This window comes from Bos taurus, chromosome 10 (genome assembly GCF_002263795.3).
Source record: "Bos taurus isolate L1 Dominette 01449 registration number 42190680 breed Hereford chromosome 10, ARS-UCD2.0, whole genome shotgun sequence".
Classification (NCBI taxonomy): Eukaryota; Metazoa; Chordata; class Mammalia; order Artiodactyla; family Bovidae; genus Bos; species Bos taurus.
The window spans coordinates 59,704,224-59,727,101 of NC_037337.1; the positions used below are offsets into that span (position 1 = coordinate 59,704,224).

Here is a 22,878-nt window from a genome sequence, read left to right on the forward strand (position 1 = left end):
TATATAAAGTTTATTCTATTTTCATTTGTACATTTATCTGAAAAATGAAATAAAGGACATTTCATTAAAATTCTTACATGAGTGTCATATGGCCTTATTTTAATGAGCCTTATAATTATTTCCTCTTGAAGATTGATACAGCTGTGGAAGAAGGAAAGAAGAAAAGAACCAAAGATGAAATTGTAGATATTGATGATCCAGAAACCAAGCGCTTTCCTTATCCACTTAATGAACTATTAATTTGGGCTTGCCTCATGAAGAGGCAGGTTATGGCCCGTTTTTTATGGCAGCATGGTGAAGAATCAATGGCTAAAGCATTAGTTGCCTGTAAGATCTATCGTTCAATGGCATATGAAGCAAAGCAGAGTGACCTTGTAGATGATACTTCAGAGGAATTGAAACAATATTCCAAGTAAGTTATATTTTATCATTTGAAACATTTTAAAAATACAAAATAGATGGGGTTTAAGTGGAGATTATAGTGCCATGCACTAATTGGGTATGTGTATATATAATTTTATTGGTAAAATTAGGAGAAATCCACTTTCTAAATGTTTAAGTCTTTTTTAAAAAAATTCAACAGTATACTAACGCATATATATGGAATTTAGAAAGATGGTAACAATAACCCTGTATTCGAGACAGCAAAAGAGACGCTGATGTATAGAACAGTCTTTTGGACTCTGTGGGAGAGGGAGAGGGTGGGATGATATGGGAGAATGGCATTGAAACATGTATAATATCATGTATGAAATGAGTCGCCAGTCCAGGTTTGATGCACGATGCTGGATGCTTGGGGCTGGTGCACTGGGACGACCCAGACGGATGGTATGGGGAGGGAGTGGGGTTCAGGATGGGGAACACATGTATACCTGTGGCAGATTCATTTTGATGTATGGCAAAACCAATACAATATTGTAAAGTTAAAAAATAAAATTTTAAAAAATAAATAAAAATTAAAAAAATATTCAGAGACCTAGGCATGTAATAAAGAGGTTATTATATCATTTATAATTCAAGAGTTAAATATTTCAGCAAGAAAGAAGAAATGCCAGATGTCAGTTTATTAATTAGTTGCACATAATAGCAATTAGATTAGGTAAACTTCCATTTGAAGTGGTAGAGGAAGGAAGGAAGGGAAGCTTAAGCTGTTTTCTAAGGAAATAAATTTAGTTCAACTGGAAAGGCATTGCATATGGTGGAGCTACATGTGTAGAAGACTGAAACAATTCCCAGAAGTTCTACAGTTTACTTAGGGGAGTAATGGAATATTAAGCTAGAACAGTAGTTTGTATTGATAGAAAGCTTTATAATAGAGAATAGGACCTCCCTCCCTGCAAATGGCCTCTCTTTGGAAGAGAATAGGAGTTATTAGGAAAATAGCTAAAACAGAGATCCTATGATCAACTCACCAGGGATTGAAGATTAGGATATTTTTCATACTAGGTTAGTCCGTATTGACATTCTTTTTCTCTATTAGGTACCAACCTTTTCTACTCTTTGAAATACTACATAGAGACTTTTTGAACAGAGCATCTGAACATTGTCAGTTTTAGTTTCCTGTGAGTCTGTAGGTTTATTTCTATGACCAGGGGAAAGTGCTCTGAAGTCACATTTTCAGTCTTGTTCCTAATGTGACATATTTTAATACTTTGTAATTTCCATAGAGTAGTGGATATCTGAAAACATAGGGCTATTCTGATGCCTCACAATTCCCCAAGTGTGTCTGAAGATATTAAAAAATTGGAACATGTTATGAATGACCCTAAAGATAATGGTTTAAAACTGCAATGTGGTAATTTGAATATGTTTTGGCTTTTATCTTTTGATAGTGATTTTGGTCAACTGGCAGTTGAATTACTGGAACAATCCTTCAGACAAGATGAAACCATGGCTATGAAATTGCTCACTTATGAACTGAAAAATTGGAGTAATTCTACCTGTCTTAAGTTAGCAGTTTCTTCAAGACTTAGACCTTTTGTAGCTCACACATGTACGCAGATGTTGTTATCTGATATGTGGATGGGAAGGCTGAATATGAGGAAAAATTCCTGGTACAAGGTATACTTTGGAAATAATTTAATATTAAGTATGTGATTAGATAAAAAGAACAGAGGAATTAGCCCACCAGTACAGTAGAATGTAAGGGCAGTAAGAGTTGTTGTGTTGGCATTTTATTTTAAGTGGCATTAAATGGCCGCCTTTTTCCCCCTTCACTCTGAATTCTTTTCAGATGTGGTGTATAATGATTATTTTCCCAGTTTGAGCCAGATGCATGATTGCAACAAATGGGAGTGGGAGTGTTGGCATTTATATAGCCCTGTGCAGCCATGAAAAAAAGTTGGTGTTTTATGAAAAGATGATTCCTAGATTCTAAAATTCTAGATCCTGGCCCATATCTACTAACTTAATAATCTGTTACTTTTCATTTTTACTTCACACATACTAGATCTGCTTGGTTTTTATGGTTAAAATTTTGGGTAAAATATTAACTGGTACTCTCAGTTTCATTATAGTGAGAGATTTTGCTTTAAACTTTCCTTTTTGTTGTATCTTAAATAAGGCACAGAAATATGGAAGGCAGAGATCATGCAAGAAGTTTAATCACAGACCATTATAAGTGGATAATAAATACTAATCATACATTAAAAATAATGGTGAAAGATTAACCTTGATATACAGTTATCATAGAAACCCTGATACACAATTATAATTTCTTTGTGCTTTTAAGATTTTGCAAATAATACATACAAGTTTAGAAATAAGCTTTTTTGTTTATAGGATACAACTTGAGTAATCACATTACGAATGGAACACTTGCAGAGAGATTTAGGGTAAAATTAAGCACATAGCAATTTCATAAGGCTTGAATTTTATTTATAACAAAAATGTATTCTCTGAACAAATTGTAATCTGATTCTTTAATGGGACAAGTCTATATTAATTATTAATTTTTTTCTATACCCTTCTAATACTAAAATGTTTTGTTATTCCTTAAAGCAGTTCCCCTTGGGCCTCTTTATATATAAGTGAAAAGGGAAGTTTTTTTTTTTCCCTATACTACCAGGGGCAAAATGGCTAACTAATAACCAGGATTTTTATACCTTTTTATGGCTTTTATTATATTCTTGAAAGTCATTAGTTTTAAAATGTGAACTTACCTGTTTCTAAAATTTTTAGGTCATACTAAGCATTTTAGTTCCACCTGCCATATTAATGTTAGAATATAAAACTAAGGCTGAAATGTCTCATATTCCACAATCTCAAGATGCTCATCAAATGACAATGGAAGACAGTGAAAACAACTTTCAAAACATAGCAGAAGAGATTCCCATGGTAAGGAGGAAAAAAAATTTAAAGTAAATGTAAATTTATTGTGAGAAAATGTACCATAATGTTATTTTTATTTTAGGAAGTATTTAAAGAAGTAAGACTATTGGACAAGAATGAAGGGAAGAATGAAATGGAGATACAAATAAAATCAAAAAAGCTTCCAATCACACGAAAGTTTTATGCCTTTTATCATGCACCAATTGTAAAATTCTGGTTTAACACGGTATGGTTTCTTTTTATTGAAGTATAATTGATGTACAATAATATATAAATTATAAATGTATAATATAGCAATTCACAATATGATCCATTTATAGTTATAAAATACTGGCTGTATGTCCCATGTTGTACAGTATATGCTTGTAGCATATTTCATTTTTTGTAGCTTATCTCATACCTAATAGTTTGTACCTCTTGGTCCCCTACCTTTATGTTGCCCCTCCTCTCTTTTCTCTCTGCCCACTGGTAACCACTAGTTTGTTCTCTACAGCTGTGAGTCTGCTGCTTTATTGTTACATTCATTGGTTTGTTGTATTTTTTGGATCCCACATATAAGTAATATGCAATTTTTGTTTTTCTGTGTCTGACTTATTTCATTTAAAATAATACTAAGTCCATCCATGTTGCTGCAAATGGCAAAATTTTCATCCTTTTTTATGGCTGAATAGTATTCCATTGTAAATATTTACTACATCTTTGACCATTCATCTGTTGATGGACACTTAGGTTGATACTATATCTTTGCAGTTGTAAATATGCTGCTGTGAACATGGGGTGTATGTATCTTTTTTAATTAGTAACGTGGTATGGTTCAAATAGTATGAGCAAAATAGATTTTTTTTAACCACATTAAAAATCATTCAGTTTTATTAATACATATTAAATTCACACATGGTCTAAGCAAACCTTTATTCACCTATGATCCTCTTAACAAAATATAGATTATAGAAATTCAGAAGAATTCTTCTAATAGACTGATGTGAGAATTGTGATTTTTATGGTTTATAGAGAAAAGGCTAGTTATTTGATAAACGTGGATATACAGTAATTTTATAACTTCTAATGGAAGGGTTACCTGTATTTTTCTTAGTTTTCAATGAAAATGTATTGTTTCAAACATGCCAACTAATATTCATGACTTCTGTTGATTTAGTGAATGTTTATCAGGATTTTAATGAACTACCATCTTTTTATCCTTAAAAGCAAGTGGACACAGCTTCTTAAATTTAGAGTGATTCTCTTTCTTTAGAGTAAGTCCCTGAACACTTAACTAATAGTCATCATAAGAATGATTTAAATAAACAACACATGTCATCTCCATTTAGATTTTCATTATACATTTTACCTTATAGTCTTTAAACATACATGGAGTAGTGAAAATAAATGATTGCCCCCTAATATAGAACTTCTTTTATCTCTGAGGCATCAATAGTCAAACACATGAATTTACATTCACACTAGAAAGAAAGGCATATCGTGTAATTTGGGAGTTATATTACTTTCAAATAACCTTAAATAATACTAGTATAAAAAAGATACTGATAATAGTTATACCTGGCTCAACATCAATACCAACAATAAATTGGATCAATATCTGTGATCAGTACAACAAATAAGTTTTACAGGTGCTTCAACTTTAGATTATTTTCTAAATAATAGAAAATATTTCCAGAGTAGTGCTGGAAAGTTATTGATTTTAATGCTTTCTACTGTGTTTGCTGATATTTATTTAGATTTGATTTTTGATTGAGTGCTTTTACATTTTTTTCATCTTTCAAGTTTCTTTCCACTATGAACTCTTTGGCTGTTTTCTGAAGTATATACTTGGGACTAATGTCTTTCACCACTTACTATGTTTGTAGGATTTCTATGATTTTGAGTGAGGTAACAGCTTTGATTAAAATTTTTGTCACATTCTCTGCATTTGTACAGTTTTTTCCTACTATGTTTTTTTTCCTACTTTTCTATGAATTTTGTTATTCTTTGTGAGCCACTTAAAGGCTTTGTGACATTCTATACATTGGTGAGGTTTCTTCCAGTATGAATTCTTTGATGCTGAGTAAGATATGGATTTAAGTCTGAATTTGGTAATAAGGAGTTCATGATCTGAGCCACAGTCAGCTCCTGGTCTTATTTTTGTTGACTGTATAGAGCTTCTCCATCTTTGGCTGCAAAGAATATAATCAAACTGATTTTGGTGTTGACCATCTGGTGATGTCCATGTGTAGAGTCTTCTCTTGTGTTATTGGAAGAGGGTGTTTGCTATGACCAGTGCATTTTCTTGGCAAAACTCTATTAGTCTTTGCCCTGCTTCATTCCGTATTCCAAGGCCAAATGTGCCTGTTACTCCAGGTGTTTCTTGACTTCCTACTTTTGCATTCCAGTCCCCTATAAAGAAAAGGACATCTTTTTTGGTTGTTAGTTCTAAAAGGTCTTGTAGGTCTTCATAGAACCGTTCAACTTCAGCTTCTTCAGTGTTACTGGTTGGGGCATAGACTTGGATTGCTGTGATATTGAATGGTTTGCCTTGGAAACGAACAGAGATCATTCTGTCATTTTTGAGATTGCATCCAAGTACTGCATTTCAGACTCTTCTGTTGACCATGATGGCTACTCCATTTCTTCTGAGGGATTCCTGCCTGCAGTAGTAGCTATAATGGTCATCTTAGTTAAATTCACCCATTCCAGTCCATTTTAGTTTGCTGATTCCTAGAATGTCAACATTCACTCTTGCCATCACTTCCAATTTGCCTTGATTCATGGACTTGACATTCCAGGTTCCTATGCAATATTGCTCTTTACAGCATCGAGTAGGGAAAACCACTAGACCATTCAGGTATGACCTAAATCAAATCCCTTATGATTATACAGTGGAAGTGAGAAATAGATTTAAGGGCCTAGATCTAATAGATAGAGTGCCTGATGAACTATGGAGTGAGGTTCATGACATTGTACAGGAGACAGGGATCAAGACCATCCCCGTGGAAAAGAAATGCAAAAAAGCAAAATGGCTGTCTGGGGAGGCCTTACAAATAGCTGTGAAAAGAAGAGAAGCGAAAAGCAAAGGAGAAAAGGAAAGATACAAGCATCTAAATGCAGAGTTCCAAAGAAAAGCAAGAAGAAATAAGAAAGCCTTCCTCAGTGATCAGTGCAAAGAAATAGAGGAAAACAACAGAATGGGAAAGACTAGAGATCTCTTCAAGAAAATTACAGATACCAAGGGAACATTTCATGCAAAGATGGGCACAATAAAGGACAGAAATGGTATGGACCTAACAGAAGCAGAAGGTATTAAGAAGAGGTGGCAAGAATGCACAGAAGAACTGTACAAAAAAGATCTTCACGACCCAGATAATCACGATGGTGTGATCACTGACCTAGAGCCAGACATCCTGGAATGTGAAGTCAAGTGGGCCTTAGAAAGCATCACTACGAACAAAGCTAGTGGAGGTGATAGAATTCCAGTTGAGCTATTTCAAATCCTGAAAGATGATGCTGTGAAAGTGCTGCACTCAATATGCCAGCAAATTTGGGAAACTCAGCAGTGGTCACAGGACTGGAAAAGGTCAGTTTTCATTCCAATCCCAAAGAAAGGCAATGCCAAAGAATGCTCAAACTACCGCACAATTGCACTCATCTCACATGCTAGTAAAGTAATGCTCAAAATTCTCCAAGCCAGGCTTCAGCAGTACGTGAACTGTGAACTTCTTGATGTTCAAGCTGGTTTTAGAAAAGGCAGAGGAACCAGAGATCAAATTGCCAACATCCGCTGGATCATGGAAAAAGCAAGAGTTCCAGAAAAACATCTATTTCTGCTTTATTAACTATGCCAAAGCCTTTGACTGTGTAGATCACAATAAACTGTGGAAAATTCTGAAAGAGATGGGAATACCAGACCACCTGACTGCCTCTTGAGAAGCCTACATGCAGGTCAGGAAGCAGCAGTTAGAACTGGACATGGAACAACAGACTGGTTCCAAATAGGAAAAGGAGTACGTCGAGGCTGTATATTGTCACCCTGCTTTTTTAACTTATATACAGAGTAGTACATCATGAGAAACACTGGACTGGAAGAAAGACAAGCTGGAATCAAGATTGCCGGGAGAAATATCAATAATGTCAGATATGCAGATGACACCACCCTTATGGCAGAAAGTGAAGAGGAACTAAAAAGCCTCTTGATGAAAGTGAAAGAGGAGAGTGAAAAAGTTGGCTTAAAGCTCAACATTCAGAAAACTAAGATCATGGCATCCGGTCCCATCACTTCATGGGAAATAGATGGGGAAACAGTGGAAACAGTGTCAGACTTTATTTTTGTGGGCTCCAAAATCACTGCAGATGGTGACTGCAGCCATGAAATTAAAAGACACTTACTCCTTGGAAGCAAAGTTAGATAGCATATTCCCAACCTAGATAGTATATTCAAAAACAGAGACATTACTTTGCCAACAAAGGTCCGTCTAGTCAAGGCTGTGGTTTCTCCAGTGGTCATGTATGGATGTGAGAGTTGGACTGTGAAGAAGGCTGAGCGCTGAAGAATTGATGCTTTTGAACTGTGGTGTTGGAGAAGACTCTTGAGAGTCCCTTGGACTGCAAGGAGAGCCAACCAGTCCATTCTAAAGGAGATCAGCCCTGGGATTTCTTTGGAAGGAATGATGCTAAAGCTGAAACTCCAGTACTTGGCCACCTCATGCGAAGAGTTGACTCATTGGAAAAGACTCAGATGCTGGGAGGGATTGGGGGCAGGAGGAGAAGGGGACGACAGAGGATGAGATGGCTGGATGGCATCACCGACTCGATGGACGTGAGTTTGAGTGAACTCCGGGAGACGGTGATGGACAGGGAGGCCTGGCGTGCTGGGATTCATGGGATCGCAAAGAGTCGGACACAACTGAGCGACTGAACTGAACTAAAGATATGGATGCTGATCAAAGACTCTGCAACATTCTGTACTTGATAAAGCTGTGCAATATGAATTATCTGATACTGCTTAAGATTTAAGCACTGTGTAGAGGCTTTGCAACATTCTTTACATGTGTATGGTTTCTCCCCAGTGTGAATTATCTGATGTCTGGTAAGTTTTGAGCACCATATAAAGGCTTTACCACATTCTTTACATTTATAAAGTTTTCCTCTAGTGTGAATTTTCCTGTGTCTACTTAGATTTTTTTAAAGACTTTCCCAGATTTATTACACTTGTAATGTTCCTCTGTAGTATGAACGATTGATTAAAACCCTTATCACATTCACTACATTTGTAAGTCTTTTCTCCATATGAATCCTCTTATATGTAGTAATATTGAGCTTTGATAAAAGACATTTTTTTATTTATTACTTTTAGAATGGTTTTCTGAAAATTCAGTGCCCTGATTCATAAGATTTGAGTCTTGGTCAAAGTTATTGTCTGATTTATTGCAAGGATTGCTTGTCATTCCATTATAAATGCTGTTGTAGTTATTGAATAACAGAGCTCTTGCTTAAGATCTTACACAATTTATTGCAGTTTAAATTTACAAGGTGACAGCTTTCATGTTTTCCCAGCAGCATTTTTTTGAAACAGATCTTCCACACCTACATTTTTGGTCATCAGAACCTGGGTGTCATAATAAGACAAAGCTTGGTATGTGGGCTGTTGTCTCTATTCTCTTCACATCCTAGAGATCCTTCTTTTGTGCACAAAAGGTGACCACATGTCTGGCTGACAGTAAGACCCAAGGAGACCAGGTCCCAGTAGTTCTCTAACATCACGTTCCTGTGTAATTCCCAGTGATTTTGATCCAGGCATTGCCACTCCCCTTGAGAGAAATCAGTGGCCATATCCTAAACATCCACAGTCCCTGAGAGGCTGCCATTTCCTCCTCTTCTTCCTGCTGCTGTGTGCTGTGTTCTTGCTGGTATCATGGTGAGGAATCACACCAGCATCTTAGAGCACACCTTCCCAGGTGTGTGCACTTCTCCCTCTCTGGCTCCTGTCACACCCACAAGCCAGGCTGTCAAAGCTGACTTTGAAATGCTGAAAGGGCCAGCCTCTCCGAGTGTCCTTTGTCTCAGGAGAGATTCAGGAGTTTGGGTTTTGGGGGGTGTGAACCAAGCATGGCCCTGCAATAAACCTTTCTCTGCTCCAGATTCTCCTGTTTAGGTACTGTTTGGCTGGGAATGTGGCTGCAATGGATACCACTCTACTCAGTTGGGGGCACCCTCTCCAGGACTCCTACCTGCCTTGGGGTGGGGCAATGCATTCTACTCCCAGCTGTTCCCTCCAAGGAGGGCCCCCCACCACCGAGTCACTGAGGGTGGAGCAGCCCTGCCCCTACCACCCAGAATGGAGCCCAGGTCTCCTTGGAGCCAACAAAATGTTTAAAGGATAGGCTTTAAGGGTACTTTTGATTGAGTCCATACTAATCTTGATACAGAACTTATGATACACAAATATAATTTCCTTGTGCTTTGGGACTTTGTAGATAATATTACAATTTTAGAAGTAAACCTTTTTAAAGTGTTAGTTGATGGTGATACAAGTAATCTAGATCATTCATACAGTTTTATTTTTCAGTGGTATAATAGCTTATTTCTTTAACTGTAGTACACGTTTGGTTATCTGTCACATAATTGGTTTTTTCCTTGCCAGTGGAAAGACAGATTTTACTACCAGCTTAAAGAGCATACATGTCAATAGATTAATGGATTCTATCTGAGAAACATGAGATGGGTTACTTTTATCCAGGGGCTGAGTGACTTAAGTTTTTACTCCTCTTACCAAGAAAAATTTTCAGTTGTTTTTAATTTTGTTGTCATGTTTGTTGTGTTTCATTTTCATCGCCGTCAGGCTTTTCTTGAGTTGCCAAAGTAGGCAAATGGTTTTATGCTGAGATGAACATTTGAGAATTTGTTTCTTTGATCATTGCTTTCTCACCCACACACAGGCCCATTAATCTAAGAATAATTCTATACATTTCCTTCTCAGTATGAAGATTTTCTTGCTTGATCTTGTTCTGGTATTAAAATTACAAATCTGGATTATCTAATATAATCCCCAAATTCTTTCTCCACTAATGGAAATAACATAGGTTTCATATGTTTGCATTTGTATGAATGACTAAAAGTGGACAATTCATGGGACTATAGGAATTTCTTTTTTTCTTTCTTATTGCATTGTACTTCCCTTCCCTGCCATAGCTTAAATCAAAGATATGACTTACTTTAAGACTTGTAGATGAGCTACAAGTGATGAGCTACAGTGATGAGCTAAAGTGATGAGCTACAGTTGTTCAGGGGTCAAAGAATTTGGGTTTTTCTCTGAAATGAATTGATTCTTCAGAAGTTATTTTACATTGTTCCTTATTATCTCCTTATAATTTTTCTTGTTAAGAGTCTGAAAGGTGGGATGTTCTTTTACCTAGGAAGAATGTTTTTCATTTTTGTTTCCATTTCTTGGGATTCAGCCTCAGTGACCAGGAGCTAAGAAAATACCAGTTGTCTTTCTTAGGAGTACTACTTGGTTGGAAGAAGGAGGAGCTAGGTAGTATGCATTTCTGAATGATGGTGATGAAATTCTATAGTAAGTTTAAAATGTTATGGTACTTTAGGTATAAGTGAAATTATGTGGACTATACTGAGAACATAAAGCTGGTATTATAAAATTCTTCCTGTGGGAAGTACTAAAAAGTTAACTAAAGTCTAGAATAATACATTTATACCTTGGGGGCCATTTATAAATGACTGGTTGATAAATGGAAAAAGAGTTAACCTCTGAAACTTTTCTAATGGTTAAAGCTGGGAGATACTTCACAGGGACTAGTTTAGTCTCTTTTTGTGTGTATGTTTAGAAATTTTCATAGTAAATTACATTTTATAATCAATTTTATTCATATCTTGTTTTTTTGTTTTGTTTTTTTACTAGTTGGCATACTTAGGATTTCTGATGCTTTATACATTTGTGGTTCTTGTACAAATGGAACGATTACCTTCAGTTCAAGAATGGATTGTTATTGCTTATATTTTTACCTATGCTATTGAGAAAGTCCGTGAGGTATGTCTTTAGTTTTTCCTACCAGTAACTTAGTTTGTAATTAGAGGGTGTTTTGTTTGTTTCAGTTATGTGTATGGGTATGTGTAGGTGTTATTCATAATTTCAGTAGGTGATGATATTATTAAAGTGTAGAATGTTTGGTTCTGCTATTCTAAAAGTGATGACCAAAGAATAGAGATTAGTGTGTTGTTAACTTTGTCCTAATTACAAAGATAGTGATTGTCTCAAAAAGTAGATTAGATTTTTATTTCCTCAACATTCATATTTATGATCTTTGCCACTCTCAAAGAATTTTAAATATACTAGCTAATCAGTTAGGTAAGTTATAAGTAGTTTCTTATTGTACACTCCTCTAAAGCATCTTGTGGACTTCCCAGGTGGCTTAGTGGTAAAGAATTCTCCTGCCAGTGTGGAGTTGGGAAGATTCCCTGGAGTAGGAAATGGTAGCCTACTCGAGTATTCTTGCCTGGAAAATTCCATGGACAGAGGAGAGTCGTGGGCTACACAGCCCATGGAGTCACAAAGAGTCAGTCTGAGCGACTGAGCAAAGTGTACTATATTGCCCATTGAATTGTCATTTAGATTTAGATCCCTGTGTCTATCAGAGTTTTCAGTGTAAAATTGTAAATTTTCTAATACCCTGACTTCGGGGGAAAAAAAGTTTTAAAAATCTTTTTACAATTTTCTGTTTAAAATGATACCTATATATATGTTGTTTTATAACATACTTATTTAAATACATCAGAATTATTTCATGTCTCTGTGCTTTACATTTAGAGAATACATGAAATTGCAAAAATAGAAGGCATTGTACTTCTCTCCCACTTAAGTATTGTAGGATTTTATCTTATTAAATAACTTACTATGCATTTTAAATTCTTTTGAGTGCCATGGCCACTATATTTATGAAATCTATTGTTTTACTAATATGTTTAAAGAAATTAAGTTGTTAAATGGTAAAAGCAAGTTGCAAAGAATTCTTTTAAATGTATATTCATAAAACAGCTCTGCAAGAATTCATTAGATAATAATAAAAGTGGTTGCCTCTATAGTCGGAAGGGGAATCAGTTGACTAGTGGAGAAGAATGGGAGACTTTTCAATATTTATGATTCACTATGATTTTGAAGCTGTAAATGTACTACCATTTCCCACATAAAAAATTTTTTTTTCATTTTATATCAAAGAGAAGAGCTAAGTATAGCATTTTAAACCATTGAGTTGTTTACTTTCTGCAAATAAGGCACTTTTGGAAGATCCTGCTTGAATGTCCTGGTGTTGTTTCAGTGAAAAATAAAACAACTTTTCAAAAGTATCTCACATTCCAAGCCTAGGGATCTTTGTTCTAATCCAGAATTTACAGCGTCTTAATTGGATGATCTTGGTTGAACAGGTTATTTATTTGTGGGTCTTTTTCCCCCCACACACAGAAAATGAGGATAAGAACTGTGTCTCTGATATCTTACTGAATTGTTTTGGTGATCAAATACCAAGACAGTCAAAAATACTTTGAAATATTAAAAGATATATAAAATTTTATTGTGCTGTTATAACTGAATTCTGTTTTAATAGGAAGAAATTGATTATTATTATTTTTTAACCTTTAGATTTTTATGTCTGAAGCTGGAAAAATAAGCCAGAAGATTAAAGTGTGGTTTAGTGATTACTTCAATATCAGTGATACAATTGCCATAATTTCTTTCTTCATTGGATTTGGACTAAGATTTGGAGCAAAATGGAACTTTGAGAATGCATATGATAATCATGTTTTTGTGGCTGGAAGATTAATTTACTGTCTTAACATAATATTTTGGTATGTGCGTTTGCTAGATTTTCTAGCTGTAAATCAACAGGCAGGACCTTATGTAATGATGATTGGAAAAATGGTAAGTTGGGAGGTGTCTGATAATACTTGTGGGTTTATTGGTATTTTTTTCTTAGAATCATAAAAATGTTGCTAATACAGTTTTACTTGAATCAGAGAATAGATAGTTCATGTTTATTTGCCTCATATTCGAAATAAACCATTTCTTAGGATGTTAACTTTTGAAGAAACTGTTTAATAGGATAAGGTTACAAAATCTTACTTGTTTTATCTTGAAATACTTTAATTTTTAAATGCTACTTTTAAATGTTAGGACTGTTTGAAAAAAATAGACATTTGCCAGGTCTAATCTGTGAATTTCTTTTCATCTTTACTGCCACCACACTAATCCAATCTGTCATCATCTGGTAGCAGCAATAGTCTAGTAATCTGTTTATTCATAAGCAGTCTGGCCTGTCTTCAATCTATATAATAGCTAGAGTAATATTTCAAAATGCCAATCTGAACATGTTACTTCTCATTCTTAAAAAAATGTTTTTTTTGATGGTTTTCCATTACTCCTAGAATCAGTGTACTTAATGAAACACATAAGCTCTGCCCAGTTTGACTGTTGGTTTCCTTCCTTTCTTCCTATCTCTCTCCCCTCCTTCGCTCCCTTTAAATTTTGAAATAATTACAGATTTACATGCAGTTGTAAGAAATAAGAGCAATTGTGTGTACTCTTTAGTTTCCACCAGTAGTAACATCTCCTTGCTTTCTTTCTGAACCTTACTTACCCTTCCCGTTTTTGACCTCTTTCCTGTGCTCTAGTCACACGTGCCTTTGTCATTTTTCTTTAACAGAGCCCTTACCAGAGAACCAAGAATAGCTCTTTTTTTTTTTTCCTGTGTAAAATGGTCATACTCATCTACACTCATATCCTTAGGATTTTTGAGTAATTAGTTTTGTTCTTCAGATCTTGACTCTTAACATGATTTTTTTTCAGAGAGAATTTTTTGTCTTTTTCAACTGGATGAAGTTTATTATCTGTATAATTTTATGGCACCCATGTTCTTCCTTTTAGAATATTTATCTGTGTCTAACTTTATTTTAAACTACATTTTTATTGGGTTATTTACATTCTCCTCTAGACTTTAAATTCATTGGAGTAGGAACTTTGGTGTTGATCTATAGTGCTTATCATAGTCCCTGTCACATAGAATCTCCTTACTAAATATTTGTTGTTTGGATGGATAAAGCCATTTCAAGTAGTAAAAAAACAATGTAAAAATAGTGAACATTAATTGTACTTTAAAAGGTTGGTTCTTAAGATTTTTTTCTCTGATTTTTATATCCTTAACAGATTATGCATTTAAAAAACAGTAAAAATTCAACAAGTAGTTTTTAGTGTTCATTATATTCTCACTGCTATGCAAGACAGTGCAAAGGTATTAGGGATATTGTCCCTGAACTTTGTGAAATCACATTTTTCTTTTTTGACTTTATGAGTCCTGTCATTATTTTTAACAGTTACATAATCTAGCTTGAGGGGCCTGTCCTACATAAGGGATTTTAGGAAATATGAGATATTAGTAAACTATCAATGTGGTTGATTGATTAAGTTAATGAGTAGGGGATATAGGGATTCATGGAAAAAGAAAAGTCTATAGAGGTTTTTCTTATAAAGCAATGAAATGTGAACTAATCTTCGAAAGCTTGAGATAGATGGGAATAAAAAGGAGCAGCCTGTCTGGAACTTCTTTTATGATAAGGTACAGTTTGTTAGCACATTGGATAGAAGAGAGGGCATAGCTTCGAGTATATAGAACATTGAAAAGTAGGACTTTAGAGAAGAAAAATACAGGGAAACCATTGAAGAATTTTCCCCCTAAATTTTGATTTTTCTTTACCATAAAAGAAGTACGGTGACACTTTTCTGTCTTTCCTTATCATTTTGAAGTTACTTTTCAGTGTGTGGATTTGAAAGCAGGTAAGTCAGGTTGTTATGATGATTTTTAACCAGAGGGTCAGTCTGAAAAAGTCTTGCAAGGATTATGTGCAACTCCAATTCACCGCACTAATCTTGTCCCTTTAAACAAATACCGTCATGGTTTATATCTTTAGATAACTCTTTCTTCCTCTCTTTACTGATCCAGACTATTTTTAAAGTTTATAACCAGAACGTCTAATCTTTTCCTGATATAATATGCCCACTATTTTGCTCTTTCTCATAGGCTTAACCAACTGGCAGATTCTGTTTTTTAAATATAGATGTCAGATTTAATGTGCAATCTTTATGCATTGAACTGAAAAAATCTAAAATGTATTGGGCCTACTCCTGCCATAAATAGCTTTCAGATTTTAGGGTATAAACTTTGTTATGCTTCTGTTGCTTTTGTGAAAGTAACTTCTTTCCTTGTTCTAAAATTACTATTCAAAATTTTAGCAAGAGCAGACAGACTACCCTCCAGAGATATTCAGTGTTAACAATTTGAAGTAAACCTTTCCATTCTTCAGGAGATATATAGGGAAAAAAAGACGTGTATATGAATGTGTTAAATTTCACAAATGGGCTTATATATTATGCTTTTTCTCAATTCTTTTAAAATATCTACCCCTTTATAAAAATCTGTTCCTAGAATTTTTGAAACCCTTTTCCTTAATCTTGGAAGATTGGTTTTCTATATTAAATTTATCTTCTAAGTGACCCTTCTAAGTAATCCAATACAGGATTACCTGCATTGCTTTAAATTATGAAAACAGAATTTTTACAGTTTTTGAATATAAAGTTTTATTATTATATTTGCTTTTTCACACTATACTTTTTCCCTCTAGGAGAGTGTATCCAGCTCTCCCCAGTTAAAAATTACTAGTTTACTATTTGTTACATTAAAGGAGTACTTACTATTCATCATTTTGCATTATTTCATGAAGTAGTGGTATTTCCAGGAAAAGCAGGGGAATTAAGATTGTCAAATAGGCTTTACATGAACAGGTATGAAGTTCTGAGACCTCTGAATCATCAGCCAATACACCTTGTATAATTTTAGGATATTTCAGGTTTGGGTTTTGATCTGGGCATTTTCTTTAATTACAGATATATATTTGGGTTTCAAATTATAGCGACTGCCATGAATAATGTTTTGATGAATTATTTGCCTTTTAAAATCTTTTATCCCAAGATTTTGTTTATTGAATGCATACATTCTCTTAGTAGTGCTCTTAAATGGTCAACTAAGATATTATTTAACTATTTTATAAGTAAAAAAACTGCATCTTGGGAGAGTGTATTAGGATTCTTTGATTGCAAGTTACAGAGACCCTGACTTAATTTTAAAAGGAAATTTATTAGCAGATCTAACAATTTTAAAGCTAAAGGATCAAGACAAAATGATTATATTTAAGTAAATGTTTTATAATTTCTCCATCTATTCTAGATTTACTGTCCTCTTTACTTTTCACAGTCTCACCTTCCATTTCTACTTTCACTGTATACTTGTTCAAAACATATATGAAAATGTTATAATAACTTACTTTAGGTTGATTTATTACTGCAATTATTTTTAGTTCATAGTAGATTAAAATACAGACTTATTATACATGTAGTCTCTTGAATGGGATTTTCCCCTTATTTTCTGTGGATGAATACTACTACATATTGCTAGAGTGAGACTACATTCACTTTTTTATATGTAATTGCTGAATACATGTATATATAATAAGTGGATAGAAATTAAAGTTTTCTTATTACATTTCACTTAATTATTTGAATTCCTGAGTAATGATGTCAAAATTCACATTGTGATTTAGCAGTAAAAATTGTTTTTTATTTATTTTTTTTTTTTTGAGAAGACGTAAGTGATTGTAGTTGTCCTTTTTTTTTAATCAATGTTGGAAAAAATATTTTTAGTGATAAGGCAGCTGTCAAAGCACTAATAAAGCACCATCTAAGAGAATATGGTAAAAATTGTTTTTTAATGATTTATTGTGTGATAGCTCAGTTAGGCTCTTTTTAATTTTGTTGAAATTAAATAGTTGCAAACCATCTGACTTGCAAAAGGGTTTTTTAACCAGATATGGGGATCAGTTCTTTTTTAGACACACATACTGATAATTCAGTTTGTTGTTGTATTTACCTCTTAGAAGGTTTCACAGCCCAGGAGACAAAGCACCATGATAGAGTTCAGGATGGAAGAACATTCACGGAAATTGATTCCTTGCATCTGCCCCTTATGTCTATACTTCTTTAAAAGGCTTCATGGACATGAGATAGGCAGACTCTGGTTTCAGCCTGTGTTATGGTTCAGTATATAGAAGATGCCTATGAGTTGCCTGATGTCACAGATCAGTTTTTATATAATTTCCTTTATGTTCAGGCTTATATAGTGATGAGATTTCCTGAATGTTACTGCTAGGAATAAAAAGAAACTCAAAGATTCAAACTATCTATTGGAATGTTAGAAACTTTTTTAAGATGAAGAATTATCTGTGTGTATAAATCCCCATGTATTTTAACAGTGTTCATTTTTTAACAGGTGGCCAATATGTTCTACATTGTAGTGATTATGGCTCTTGTATTACTTAGTTTTGGTGTTCCCAGAAAGGCAATACTTTATCCTCGTGAAGCACCATCTTGGACTCTTGCTAAAGATATAGTTTTTCATCCATACTGGATGATTTTTGGTGAAGTTTATGCCTATGAAATTGATGGTAAGGATTTAATGTGTATGAATTTATCTTATGTTAAAGTCAGAATTGCATTTTAATAATACTGTGTATTTGCAAAAATTAAGGTGTTACAACCTTAGCCTTCTCACAATATATTAATCTCAGAAGAAACATAAACATTAATTGAAAAAAGTATTTCAGATTTTTTTTTTTTAGTTGCAAATAATGGAATTTAGCCTAAACTGGCTTACACAGTAAGGACATATATTAATTCACATAACAGAAAGTGCTAGAGTGTCTTTGTGATGGGTTACCTGATAGCTAAGGACACCTGTTCTTTTTCATCCCAGTGCTCTGTAATCAGTGTCTGATTCAAAAAGGGTTTCCTTTACAATTTTAAGACTCTCTAATTAGTGGCGGGAGGAAAGAGACACTGTTTTCCATAGTTCTCTCCAGAGGAAAATGTCTCATATCCAAGATGCTCCCTATTGAACCTGTATTTTTATCTCATTAGCTCAAATTGGCTTCAGGTTACCTATGTCTAAACAAGGCAAGCATAATGGAATTGATTAGTTGATTGTATCAATCAGTATATACTATTGAATTTTAAAATTCACCTTTCAATACATTCTCTGCATAAGGTTATTCTGTTCTTTTAAAGAGGCAAGTGGGCCTTAGGAAGCATTACTATGAACAAAGCTAGTGAAGGTGATGAAATTCCAGCTGAGCTATTTCAAATCTAAAAGATGATGCTCTTAAAGTGCTGCACTCAATATGCCAGCAAATTTGGAAAACTCAGCAGTGGCCACAAGACTGGAAAAGATCAGTTTTCATTCCAGTCCCAAAGATGGGCAAGGCCAAAGAAAGTTCAAAATACCACACAGTTGCACTTATGTCATGCTTGCAAGGTAATGCTCAAATCCTTCAAGCTCGGCTTCAACAGTATGTGAACCAAGAACTTGCAGATGTACAAGCTGCATTTAGAAAAGGCAGAGGAACTAGAAATCAAATTGCCAACATCTGTTGGGTCATAGAAAAAGCAACAGAATTCCAGAAAAACATCTTGTTTCATTGACCATGCTAAAGTCTTTGACTCTGTGGATCACAACAAAATGAAAAATTCTTAAAGAGATGGGAATACCAGACCACTTTACCTGCCTCCTGAGAAGTCTGTATGCAGGTCAAGAAGCAACAGTTAGAACTGGACATGGAACAATGTACTGGTTCAAGATTGGGAAAGGAATACATCAAGGCTGTATATTGTCACCCAGCTTATTTAACTTATATGCAGAGTACATCATGCGAAATGCTGGGCTGGATGAAGCAAAAGCTGTAATCAAGATTGCTGGGAGAAATATCAATAACCTCAGATATGCAGATGACACCACCCTAATGACAGAAAGCTAAAAGGAACTAAAGAACCTCTTGATGAGGGTGAAAGAGAAGAATGAAAAAGCTGGCTTAATACTCAACACTCAAAAAACTAAGATCAGGGTATCTGGTCCCATCACTTCATGGCAAATACATGGAGAAACAATGGAAACAGTGACAGACTTTATTTTCTTGGGCTCCAAAATCTCTGCAGACGGTGACTGCAGCCATGAAATTAAAAGATGCTTGCTTCTTGAAGGAAAAGCTATAATGAACCTAGACAGCGAATTGAAAAGCAGAAACATCACTTTGCAGAGAAAGGTTAAAGGTCTGTGTAGTTAAAGCTCTCGTTTTTCCAGTACTGATGTACAGGTATGAGAGTTGGACCCTAAGGAAGGCTGAGCGCTGAAGAATTGATGCTTTCAAATTGTGGTGTTGGGGAAGACTCTTGAGAGTCCCTTGGTCAGCAAGGAGATCGAACCAGTCAATTCTAAAGGAAATCAACCCTGAATATTCATTGAAAGGAGTGGTGCTGAAGCTGACACTCCAATACTTTGGCCACCTGATGTGAAAAGCTGACTCATTGTAAAAGACCCTGATACTGGGAAAGTTTAAGGGCAGGAGGAAAAGGGGGTTACAGGATGAGATGGTTGGATGGCATCACTGACTCAGTGGGCTTGAGTTTGAGCAACTCCAGGAGGTAGTGAAGGTCAGGGAAGCCTGGCATGCTGCAGTCCCTGGTTTTGCAAAGAGTCAGACACAACTGAGCAGCTGAATGAGAAGACAACTTGAGAACATAGATGATAATGCAAACTTTCAGGGATGTTCTTCTGACCTCCACATTGAGTTACAGAATCTTATTTTTGTTAGTTTGCTTGTGTTCTGTCTTGCTCTTTCTCTTCCGTCTTACTTTACTCCTCCCTCTCCCTATTCCTGTGTTGTTCTTTACCCACCTATTTATAGGTGATTGGAACAGGGGATGGTAACATAGTGGTCACCAGTTGTTACCAGATGTTGATTAAAACAGATTTTACCAGCCTGGTAAAATTTTGTGTTTAATGGTTTCCTTTTTGGTTTCTTTTCCAGGTTTTTATTGTCTGTTCTTTTTCTGATGTGGTTCTAGTTTAGTTATAAAGCATTAGATAAAGTTTTTTAGTCTCCTGCATTCTCTTTCTTGGGTATTTGCTTCATCAAACTAATCCAAATAGAATAGAAATAGTTTGGAAAATTTTTTTAAGAGTGAAAGGACTATATGCATCAGTTTGCCCATAAAACCATTTATTTGAAAGGAATGATACAGCCATGATGAGAATTTCAGTGGTGTATATTTTTAAAATGCATACAAGCACTTCCCTGGCAGTCCAGTTAAGACAGCCCTTCCACTGCAGAAGGGATAGGTTCGATCCTTGGTCAGGAAGCTAAGATCCTGCATGCTGCAAGATGAGGCCAAATTAAGTAAAATGCTTAGACAGTACCAGGTGCTAAGTGTATTATAAATATTTGTATAAAACTTGTCACTAATTGATGATTATTTAATTTTAATCCTTGCCATACTTGAATTTATTTTATCTTATTCCTCATAACTCTCTGGTGGGTATTAAAGCTCTTCCCTTCCTTAATCCAGGTATGTTATAGCTTCAGAAACATTCCAGGTGGAGGCAATAAAAAGCAAGGAATTAAAATCTAGTCATTGTGTATTTGGGAGACCCTTTAACCATTCCTTCAACCCTGTTTTGTGGCATTATAAACTAAACTCAGTAGTCTACATGTTTGTAAATGTACCATGAGTTTATCATACTCTTTTATGGTTCAGTTATTTTTCTTATAGAATGTGTGGCTGAATCTCAGAATTTTATTCTCCTTAATGTTCCTTTGGCTAAACCCTACCTTGAAGGGTAGACATAATATGGAAATACACTTCCTTGTGTGGAATAGAGTGGTAAAATTGTACCTGCGTCCCTCACAAAATTCTTCTGTGTTTATATGGCTGCCTGCCCAGAAACTTTTGCTAGAATCTGTGAAACAGATTTATACTTAATCAAAACTTCCTTCAAACAAATATAATCTAATACTGACTAGAAGCAGTTAACTGCTAAATTACTGTGTTTTAATTCTTTTTTCTTTGTCTCTAAAGTTTGTGCAAATGATTCCAGTATCTCTCATATCTGTGGCCCTGGGACATGGTTGACTCCATTTCTTCAAGCAGTCTACCTCTTTGTACAGTATATCATTATGGTCAATCTTCTCATTGCATTTTTCAAGTAAGAATTTTACTCAGCTGCTTATTGTAATGAGATCATTTAATATACAGTTTTCTTTTTGAAGGAACTGTACAAAATTTTAAATATGATTATATTGAGGCTTAAGCTACTAAGAATTATTTCTGACAAATATAAATAAAGCATGCTTTTTCAAAATCACATCAGCTCTAAGTTTGAGACGCTACCTTTCAGCATTCCATTCTTTTATAAATTTAATATTTATTTGGGATTTATTACTCAATGGTCAGAGAACACATGTACAGTATACAAAACAGAAAGGCAAATAGAAAATTCGTAAGTAATCCCATTCTTAATATTTTGATGTACATCTTTATCTTTTATGAACATATATGAACCATTTTTTTCCTTCAAAAACAATGTTCTTATAGTTTTGTGTACTGTTTTTAAAGCAGAACATGAATTTTTCCTACATTAATAAATACTCCTCTCCAGTTTTTTAATGTCTGGCTAGTATTCCATGATACAGATCATGAGTTTTAAGCTAGTATGTTTTATTGCTGCATTTGATTATTTATAATTTTTTCTTCCCCAAGACCACATTGTGGTTAAATTTTTGATCAGTCCTTATGTATTTTCTTAGAGTGTTTTCCTGAAAGTAGAACTATTCAGTATATTTATATTTTGGGCTTCTTGCACTTAAGTCAAAATCTGCCTGTTTCCCCAAATCTGTGCTAATAGGAGGTGTTATCTTTTTGATGGTTGCTTATTTTTTATAGCACATAAGAGTCTTATTTTTATTTGCAGTTAGTGTGTTACTTCAGATTGAATATTTTCTTTTGTTTTTGTCATTTATATACCATTTTAAAAGCTTAAAATCATATTTTCTGCCTATTTTATGTTGGTTTGTAATTAAGACCCTCAACAATATCAATATGTTTATGTTTTTGCTGCGTATGTTTTTTCCAGTTTCTCATTTGCCTTTTAGTCTTTTTTATATTGGGATACTTCTTTGAATCCTTGTTTAGAACATAATTACAGTAAAATTTTAGTACTTCAAACTTTAAAATGTGCTTATCTAAGTTTGTTTATTCTTTGTTATTTAAGCAATGTGTATTTGCAAGTGAAGGCAATTTCCAATATTGTATGGAAGTACCAACGTTATCATTTCATTATGGCTTATCATGAGAAACCAGTTCTGCCTCCACCACTTATCATTCTCAGCCATATAGTTTCTCTTTTTTGCTGCATATGTAAAAGAAGAAAAAAAGATAAGACTTCAGATGGACCAAGTAAGTAAAGTATATTAAGGCAAATGTTTTTATCACATGCCAGTATTATACTGAAAGATAAATATTGATTTTAGTCAGAAGACTTAATTGGTTAATGTTATTGTAAAGGCTTTTGGATTTGCCTAAGCATAAAGTATTTTTAAGTGCAATATGGTTATCTTTAA

At 34.5% G+C, this 22,878-nt stretch overlaps 1 protein-coding gene across 1 annotated transcript in view; it reads left to right on the top strand.

Moving 5' to 3' along the window:
• TRPM7 (transient receptor potential cation channel subfamily M member 7) overlaps positions 1–22,878 on the top strand; it is a 108,788-nt gene that overhangs the window by 55,948 nt on the left and 29,962 nt on the right. The window contains exons 16-24 of the mRNA NM_001206166.3: positions 132–412; positions 1,833–2,061; positions 3,181–3,336; positions 3,413–3,556; positions 11,234–11,362; positions 12,968–13,246; positions 17,700–17,874; positions 21,338–21,464; positions 22,530–22,714. Of these exons, the coding sequence (NP_001193095.3) occupies positions 132–412; positions 1,833–2,061; positions 3,181–3,336; positions 3,413–3,556; positions 11,234–11,362; positions 12,968–13,246; positions 17,700–17,874; positions 21,338–21,464; positions 22,530–22,714 (1,705 nt within the window). The remainder of the gene's footprint in view (positions 1–131; positions 413–1,832; positions 2,062–3,180; positions 3,337–3,412; positions 3,557–11,233; positions 11,363–12,967; positions 13,247–17,699; positions 17,875–21,337; positions 21,465–22,529; positions 22,715–22,878) is intronic.